The sequence below is a fragment of the Dermacentor andersoni genome, chromosome 2 (assembly GCF_023375885.2).
Source record: "Dermacentor andersoni chromosome 2, qqDerAnde1_hic_scaffold, whole genome shotgun sequence".
Taxonomy (NCBI): Eukaryota; Metazoa; Arthropoda; class Arachnida; order Ixodida; family Ixodidae; genus Dermacentor; species Dermacentor andersoni.
Window position 1 is genome coordinate 12,821,176 of NC_092815.1, and position 9,218 is coordinate 12,830,393.

Genomic DNA, 9,218 nt, shown 5'->3' on the forward strand with positions numbered 1-9,218 from the left:
CGTTTTTGAACGACGCGAGCCCCCGAGTGACACGAAAAAAACCAATTAAGCATAACGAAAAGCGTGCTATAAAACGCCACTATCTGCACCGTTAATGTAATGCGCGACAGAACAGAACAAATCAACGCATAGAGCCTGTGAAGAGTGTGTGCGCACACTTTGGCAGCTATGCTGCGGTTTAACGTAACAATGGAAATAGCGACAAACATATACATACAGGCTTCGCAGGGCCAAGTGCGTGATTCTCATCAGTTTCGCACGCAGTTCTGACAAACGCAACAGACTTCACCTTTCCATCCAAAACGCCTCAGAAGACAGCGGTCCTAGATCTGTCACGAGCTACTGCTATTAAGCGTTGTCTTAGCAGTTCTTGGAAGCTCTGAATACTAAAAGCACAGTAGTGCCAGATAAAAAAAAATATCATTCGCTGTATTTACAACGCCTGTAAACACTAACGAGAACCACAACCCAGGGCTGAGTTGACCCGAGTCGTAACGATGATACAAGTCTGACGTACGGACAGTCTGATTGCAGCCACTGCTAGAAGCTGCCGTTGCAGTTCGTTCGAGTAGCCTCGAGTGCACAGGTGACGAAAGTCGCAGTCTTCATCTGAATCCAGTGTCCCTCATGCCGCTGGCTGTTCGAGTCGTCCGCAGGAAAGAAAGGCACGACGGGTGAAGGCTTTCTCGCCGTGGGCTCACTGGAAGGCGACGACCACGAAGAGCACGGCGAACGTCAGGTAGAAGAGGAAGTAGACCTTGCGGCGGGGCTCGCACCGCGCATGCAGGAACACCGGCTCGGTGCGGGCGGGCGTGCTGCGGCTGCGCTCGGCCACCACGAACTGTTGCGACAAGAAGGCCAGCGGCAGGCTGCAGTTGAGCGCCTCGCGGCACGCGTCCAGGGTCTGGTTGCGGTCAAACACGCGCCGCCACGCAGTCACCCCGAGCTGCACGTCGTTGTACGCCTCGCTCGCCGGGTCGTTCAGGAAGAGCAGGTAGTAGTAGCCGTCCGCCGGAGTCTGCGCGGGAGGTGTTATGTGGCGGGCTGCGTCTATAGCACACGCTCAGAATACACAACAATATGCTATACTTATCAGCCGAAAGCTGTAACGTACGTGCGCGTTCAGTCTATAGCAGGGCTACAAACGGGCCTGGTTAATGATTCGTTGCTTTGCCAATTCTTTACGTCCGATAGTTACTGCGTGTTCGTGTCCATCAGTGTCACGAGCAGTGCACTTTGCCATGGAGTGCCTCAGCTTGGTTGCTGACTTCTGCAGCAACTCCGAGGCACAAACTACACCAATTGTGCACTGCTGTTATGCACACGCGCTTTCTCGCGGCATGGAATGCAAGCGTACACGGTTGGGGCAATCGAGTCAACGGGACTATAGCTTTCATTTTTTCAGCCACCTGCGACGGCTTTAGTATGCAGCGTGTTCCTGAGGGCGTGTGGAATTATCTGTTCGTGATTGCCGAGAAAGATCTTTGCGCCCGAATGTGCAAGCTCAAAGGACGTCAAACCTCGTGCCACAGCACAGGCCGTGGTCTAAGAGGGCCGGCACCACCGCAGGCGTCCGGCACCAAGTCGACGGACGCCTCGGAGGCGCAGCGCACGGACCAGCCCGTGCTGTTGCGACGGATCTGCGAGTCCAAGATAGGGCCCCGCACTGGCGGCACCGGGAACAAGTCGTTGCTCGAGGAGCCATTCCTGCATAGAACAGTGAAACCGCTGCGATGTAGAAGGGAAGGCCTGTGTCGCGCTTCAGTCGCACGATTAATTCGCCGACTAGTCCAGCGGTGGACCATTCATGACAGTGTGATTGAGACATCCTGTCACAATTCATCATCAGCCTGGTTACGCCCACTGCAGGGCAAAGGCCTCTCCCATACTTCAACTACCCCGGTCATGTGCATTGTGGCCATGTTGTCCCTGCAAACTTCTTAATCTCATCCGCCCACCTAACTTTCTGCCGCCCCCTGCTACGCTTCCCTTCCCTTCGAATCCAGTCCGTAACCCTTATCTTCCCTCCTCATTACATGTCCTGCCCATGCCCATTTCTTTTTCTTGATTTCAACTAAGATGTGATGAAGCCGCGTTTGTTCCCTCACCCAATCTGCTCTTTTCTTATCCGTTAACGTTACACCCATCATTCTTTTTTCCATAGCTCGTTGCGTCGTCCTCAATTTAAGCAGAACCCTTTTCGTAAGCCTCCATGTTTCTGCCCCGTACGTGAGTACTGGCAAGACACAGCTGTCACAATTACAAACACACACACACACACACACACACACACACACACAAAACAAACACCCTCGAAGCGCAGCTACGATAAGCAGACGCGCGCAGTTGAGGCATGAGGCTCGCAACTTAAGGCCTACACTGATACCAACACACGACGACGCAAAAAAATCTTCAGTTCGGAGGCCTTATTTTGTGGCAGTTCTTGACATTTTACATTGTTGCCATCTATCGAGCCAATCTCGTCGATAACGGCAGTGCGGCGGCGCCCGACAAACGTGGTCCGAAACCCGCGATGAAGGGCGAATTAAAGAATCATGTAAATAGAAAGGACTCCAACGTACAGCCCCAGCCGTCGTCCGCCGCTTTCGAAGCTTTTCGTTCAAGGAGCAAATGACGGGGAACTATAATGCACATTCACGTTGGCGATTTCTATATCAACCGCCGTGCGGCTTAGGCTATATCAACTGCGGCTTAGGCTTCCCGACACTGCTGTTGACGGATACGAGAGACGCCGCACAGGGCTCCGGATCATCTTCGAGCACCGGGGACCTCGCAGCAGTGCGAGCGCGGTTCGTGAAAATGCCCCAGCCTCGCATCACAACCCTCGGCCACCTCGGGCCCAGCAGCAGCGTACCACGCTGGCGCAGTAGTTGCTCAGTCTCGCAGCACCTAACTTCTCGATGGTGTGCGGAGCGCTGTCGCCAAGACTGAACTGCGGCGTGCACGTACCTTCCCGCGACGGTGCTCAGGCACTGTTCGAGCTTCCCGAGTCCGGCGATCAGGTGCAGCTTCGTCCCTCGGCCGGCTGGGCAGCAGGTGACGGAGACGCGAGAGCCTCGCAGGAAGTACATGCCCAGGTAGTAGTACGATGCCACCCGCACGTGCACGCGCCGATTCTGCGCACGGCGGCAGCGTTCTTGTTGGAAACATTAAGGTGCGGGCCGAACGACGCCACGTGAACGTTAAGGTGAGCCGTGTTGGCAAATTGCGCTCCTTGGAACAAAAGTAAGCCTTGCTCACAGCATACCTGTCAATGCAGAATAGCCGCACGAAGGACAAACACAACGATTCTTGTGCCTCGTGCGAGTATTCTGCGCTGAAAGCTATTTGTAATTCCAAGGAGACAGATTGTCTCCTTTTGCCTCTCTTCATCGGGCATTTCTTGAAATGTCCGAATAAAAAAAAAGAACGAAGGAGAGAACTAGCCCAAATCAACAGCTCTTAAAATCATGAGCAAAAACCTCCTCATGATAAGGTTAACTTTAAAGGCGCTACTGGCGACGTCACAGAGTTTGACAGCGTCCACACGCGGCTAGGTAATCGTATACCAATAAAAATAAATGAATTACATTCCATAGGAACAAAATGCTAAGTCTAGCTAATATTGGAGAACTGTTTCTGAACACACACACGCACACACACTTTTTTCCACTTTGACATTTCTAATGTGAACGCATTAAAGGCTGCCCAGACTTGTGAACATGCCTTGAAATTTGTTAACAGCGTGTTCATTTGAGCTGGTTGGTACTACATCCTGCAAAGAGCAGCTTTAACCAGCGCGACACACGCGACAGCAAAATCACACTGCTGTGGTTATTTTGTTGTGTGCTGTGTTGCACCGTTTAAAGCTGTTCACAATTGAATTTTATGCCGTCACACTATCGTACCGGCGGAGTGGTTTCGGCGGCAAATTAAAAAAAAAAAACTTTACCTGTCATTTCCCCGCGCTTACATTCCCGTCAAGTAAAAGAACAACAAGTCTTGTAAGAACGCTTCAACGGACTAAACTACTTTAGCGCGGCTCTCTAGCGCGATTATGGCGCAATGTAGGCGGGCACATGTATGCGCGCGCACGACAGGATGAGCATTATCTACGAGATTTGTTCCCGCTGACTGGCCATATTTGGTGCTCGCTTGTAGTCATCGGTAGTGTGTTCCTGCCGTTGTATTTCTCGCAATGTTGATTGAGGTAGTGCAGAACAAGCATTCACGTATTGCATGAACGCTTGACAAACGTCCACGCCTGAAGGTCGATCGTGCTTCGGGTGTCATACTTTGAAGCCTCGTTGAACGACGGCAGAACTGGCGAATCCGGTGAGGTTGACCGTTATTATTCCACCAATCCATCGACCCGAGTGACCGATTCCGACGATAACAGCTAGGTGTCAGTGACGAAGTATGAGAAGAGTACTAAAAAAAAGAAACATTTCTCCCCTAATACCTTGGATTATCAGAGCGGAATCCGTTGCCGTGACAGTCCGTGCTGAAATGACTTATATTGCACGTACGAAGCATCATCATATCTCATGCCGCACGTCCGGCCCCCTTAAAAATTATATTATGGGGTTTTACGTGCCAAAACCACTTTCTGATTGTGAGGCACGCCGTAGTGGAGGACGACGGAAATTTCGACCACCTGGGGTTCTTTAACGTGCACCTAAATAGTCCGGCCCCTTTGTTCACCGCCGAGCTCTACGTCATGCAGAGTAAAATTCTGCTCTGTTTCAGAAGATATCACGGCTGTTGTAACACACGGAACGCTGCCTTGTGCGCGTGCGCTCGCGCACACACAACTTGCTCTGCGGTAGTTTTAGTAATCCATCCGCCGGTGACGCTTATATACTTCGCTGAAAAAAGAAAGCGTTATTTCCACAGTTCACGAAAACATGGCATTAGTGAACATGACTGCTCGGGAGAGTGGATTTAATAAAAAAATAATTCGCGCAATAGTGTACTGACTGCTTGAGAAACGTGAATCCCCGAACAGGCTTGTCGCGCAGTATAGTGGCGTTAGGGAGGCCACGCATAAGCCTCGCGAGAGCCGACTGACCTGCACGGAGTGCTCCGTGACGTTCGGCTCGGCGCCGTCGTACAGGTAGGCATTGAACGTGTGCGACGACATGGTCGTCATGTTCTCGCACCAGAATGTCGAGCTGTACTGGCGCAGCGGGATCACGTCCTGGTATCCCATGGGCAGGCTCCGCTCCGAGTACACCGAGAAGCGCAGCAGCAGCGGCGTGCTGAGCAGCGCCACGCCGCACGCGACCAGGAAGCAGGCCAGCAAGAGCTTCTTCAGCGAGAACGCCATAGCCCGGTGAGCCGCCTCCGCTCATGACCTGCATTGCATCGAAGCCGCCAGGCGTGCCTCGCTGCGCAACACGCAGGGTTGTCTCCACTGGCGCGGTCCACGCGAACGGCGCTGGCGCTCGGACAGGAGCAGCCGAAGACGGACGGGCCACCTTCGTCGGCGTTCTCCGACCTGCTTTTGGAAGAAGGAACGATACGTGGACCTAGTCCCGTGCGTTGCCGTAGCTGCAGCGTCGCCGACGAGGCTGCATTGGTCCGCTCCGAGCCCGGACGTGACGCGCCCAGTGTTTCCAGCTTCTTCCTTCGGCTGTGGGCCGCCACGCGCAGCGAGCTGTCTACGAAGATTGCAACGCTGCATGCACAACGCAGCCTTCTTTCCTTCGGCTGGCCGGCTTAATTCGAAATGCTTTTCAAAGCAAGGCGCCGCTATAAAGAAAAAGTGTACCGGCAGGTTGCGTAGCATTATGCAATGCACCGTCCGATGACAGTGGGTATCAGGAATTCCTGACGCGCGCGTATTCGTCTTCCACCAGTGGGCGGGGCATCCTAGCGTTTTACTACGTTCAAAACGTAATGTCCGCTTACTTTTGCAGTTTGTGTGTTTTTCTCGCCAACCTTTCTCAGCGTGCAATTGTGAATTTTAGACGTTGCATAATCCCATTTGCTTTCTTTACGCTCAAGTGAGGCGCTGGAGGCAGGGGTCTTAATGCAGGAAAACGCACTCTTAATAAAGCGCGTGCTTCCACTGTCGAGGAGCCTAAGTGGACATGCCACTTAGACAGCTGCATTAGACAGCTGCATGTAGACAGCTGCATTAAGAAAGCCGTAATGCATACTCAAGTACGTTTCACAAAATCTTGCTCAAGATACTTTATTGGCAGCATGACGTTTTACGAGCGGTGTTGTTAGTTCGGAGGTCAGCTATCAAGCGTGGCTGTTTAGCTAGATAATGCCAGTCAGCTTTCTTTTATTTGAAATAGCTGAAAGTTATCTTTTCAGTCCTTCGCAAATCACACGAACACTTCTTTTTCATTCATAATTTATATCCTTCTACAATAAAAAGGTCTCACAGTAGTTCAAGACCGCCTTGCGGGTTTACCACTGCAATGGCGTAGCATGGTATTTTATTTCTTCTCTTTTTTCATGTATTTACCCTAAAGGCCCAGCTTGGCCATTACATAGTGGAGGGGTGGGGAAGCAATTGATATACGAAGGTATAAAGCAACTTGCATGTAAGTCGAATATCCTTATATGAAGTCGTACATGCTATGTAACCTTTACATCACTTCTCATTCGACATCATACGCCAATATTTCTTACATTATATAAACAATATTATTACATCCTCTGGCATCTGAAGAAATGCAGGAAGAAATGTTAATATTTGTAATTTCCTAACGTTTCATTAAGTGCTTGTTTGAATATAATATGGTCAGTTATTTCGGCTATATTACTTGAGAGATGATTCAATTCCGAAATGGCTAACTGCAGACATGAAAACTGCAATAGTTTGGTACGTGCAAATGGTTGTTCGAACATAAATTCGTGATCAATTCGTGGGAATTTCGTTTTGGCTGGTAAGATGTGTGCCTGAGAGAAGATATTTGGGTGATGAAAAAGCTGATGGAAGAAAGTTAACCGAGGTATCCTCCTTCTAGTCTGCAATGGGATGAGTCCTAGGTCATGTTTTATGTTGGTGATGCTTGAATGTTGTGAATAGTTACCTGTAATAACTCGCGCTGCCTTGTTCTGAAAAGATTCTAATTTGTTAATAAGATGCGTTTGGTGCGGGTTCCATATAAATGAGGCATACTCAAGCTTTGAACGAAGTACGGTGGTATATGCAAAAAGCTTGGTATCACTTTTAGCCTGACGAAGCGTTCGACGAATGAAGCCAAGTGATTTGCATGCAGCGGAAACAATGCAACCCACATGATTATGCCAAGACAAAGTCGGAGAAAGATGAACACCTAGATATTTAAATGATTGTGCAGTTCCTAGAGCCTCACCATTAAGAAAGTATGTGTGTTTCGTAATTTGACTGCAAGTAGTTTAGTTTTTAAGTTTAGTTTTTGAGCTATTTACGCTCATTTACCAGTCCGAGAACCATCTTTCAGTCCTGTTCAGGTCATTCAGTACCCGGCACTACTCGGTCGAAGCGACGGGGCTGCATGCATAGTAGGGCAAGCACATTGTTCGTTACCGAAAGCGACTGCAAAACTGAACCCGCGATGCTCAAGAAACGCGACAAAAACGTTGACTGTTCGACTGGCTATTGTGTGATAGACACGCCACGGTGGCACAGGGACTACGGCTTTCATCCTGGGAGCGTGTAATGCCGCATACTTGACACGCACATGTGGCGGCCATGTTTCGGTGGGGCTTCTTCAGTGATCCTTCTTAGTATATGGCTTTGGCAAACTAGTCTCTTGAGTGCCGGTCATAGCCACGTTTCCCATAGGATAGGACAGTATATCCTTCTACGATGGCGCGTACCCACTGCGGGGGATGGGCCGAGATGTGGATGGAATTAAAGGAAGATGCTGTTAATAAAAAAATCGGTAAAGTGTCGGGTGGAAATGGATGAAAATAATTTTGAAGAATTTAAGAGAATTGCCTTGAAACAACCACGAATTCCTCCGTGGCTGAGCAAACATCCCTGTGATAGTTTCCAAGAAAGGAAGCTCCTAGAGAAATAACATTTAGAATGGGAAAAAAATTTAAACCGAGTTGCCAGCACGTTGGCTCTAAAATGTTTTCCTTAAAGAAGAAAAACAGCGGCAGAATAAGAGAAAAATGATCTGTGGTCTCATCTTTCGCACAGATTGGGCACAGAGGGAAGGGTGCCAGACCAGCCCTGTGACGATAAGAGTTTAACACTGGTTCTCGACAGCGTAATCGGGCAAAAATTACTTCAGTTTTTCTGGTGTGAAAAGAATTTTTGTACCACGGGAATAGGAGGTGTCGATATTGTGAAAAATTTGCCGTCGCTGGCTTCAAAAAGTCTTGAGCAATTGCATATCTCCCGAATCTAGCAATAGTTCGGTAAGCTGATGTAGCAAGTGATGATAGTGTAGGGCCATTGAGGGCCGCTTTCGCGAGGCTGTCAACCATGCCGTTCAGGAGTAACCCCTTATGTCCAGGCACCCAAAGTAATCTATGTGGGCAGGCACTAGAAAATGAAGTGTACGTAGAAAGTTAGCACCACTATTTGTTGTGAGCGATGTACATAAAGAGTCCGTTATTATGACTACCGTCGATATTGAATTTAGTTACGCAAAACTAACGCTACAGCTAGAGATTCAGCCAGAAATACGGATAAGTAGTCCATATACCAGGTTTTTTTCTTCTTTATCAACGTTTTTTTTTAAATTCAACTGTGGCATGTAGCACCATTCTATTTGAGCTAGATTTCACTCAGAGGCGGACATTATTCGCAAGAGAAATTAAAATGAATATTTGGCTAGTTTTAAGATCTTAAGTTTCGCTGATTATCTGTTCAGCAGTTACGGCACACATCGTAATTTAAGAATTGGAGCCGGTGACTTCGAAACTCTTATCCACATTGTACGAATTCTGAGAATGACAACAGTTTCGAGATATGCGTTCCCAAAATTTGCGACGCAATGCACCGACGTTGCAGAATTTTTTTGAGCTGCAATGCATAAAAAGGCGTTTTGTTAAAAAAGTAAATGGGGGCACAATGCATCTATATCGGAAGTTTGACAGCCCGTATCTCAAGACTGTTGCTGGTTACAATGTTCGTTCCAAGCGGATGTGCCTTGCGAAATCACTGGCTCTAATGTTGCAATATGTGCTCCAAAGTAATTAGTTACAAAGTTGAATAGTGAAATTTTGTTTATAAGTCAACTAGACATTTTCATTTCCAG

The 9,218-nt window shown here is 48.8% G+C and overlaps 1 protein-coding gene across 1 annotated transcript; it reads right to left on the minus strand.

Moving 5' to 3' along the window:
* Positions 1–133: 133 nt before the first annotated feature.
* LOC126542986 (uncharacterized) lies at positions 134–6,129 on the minus strand. The gene is made up of 4 exons (XM_050190124.3): positions 5,072–6,129; positions 2,971–3,137; positions 1,521–1,707; positions 134–1,018 (listed from the first exon to the last, which is right to left on the minus strand). Exons 1-4 carry the CDS (start codon positions 5,327–5,329, stop codon positions 698–700), a joined length of 933 nt encoding a protein of 310 aa, XP_050046081.1. The 5' UTR covers positions 5,330–6,129; the 3' UTR covers positions 134–697.
* Positions 6,130–9,218: the final 3,089 nt, after the last annotated feature.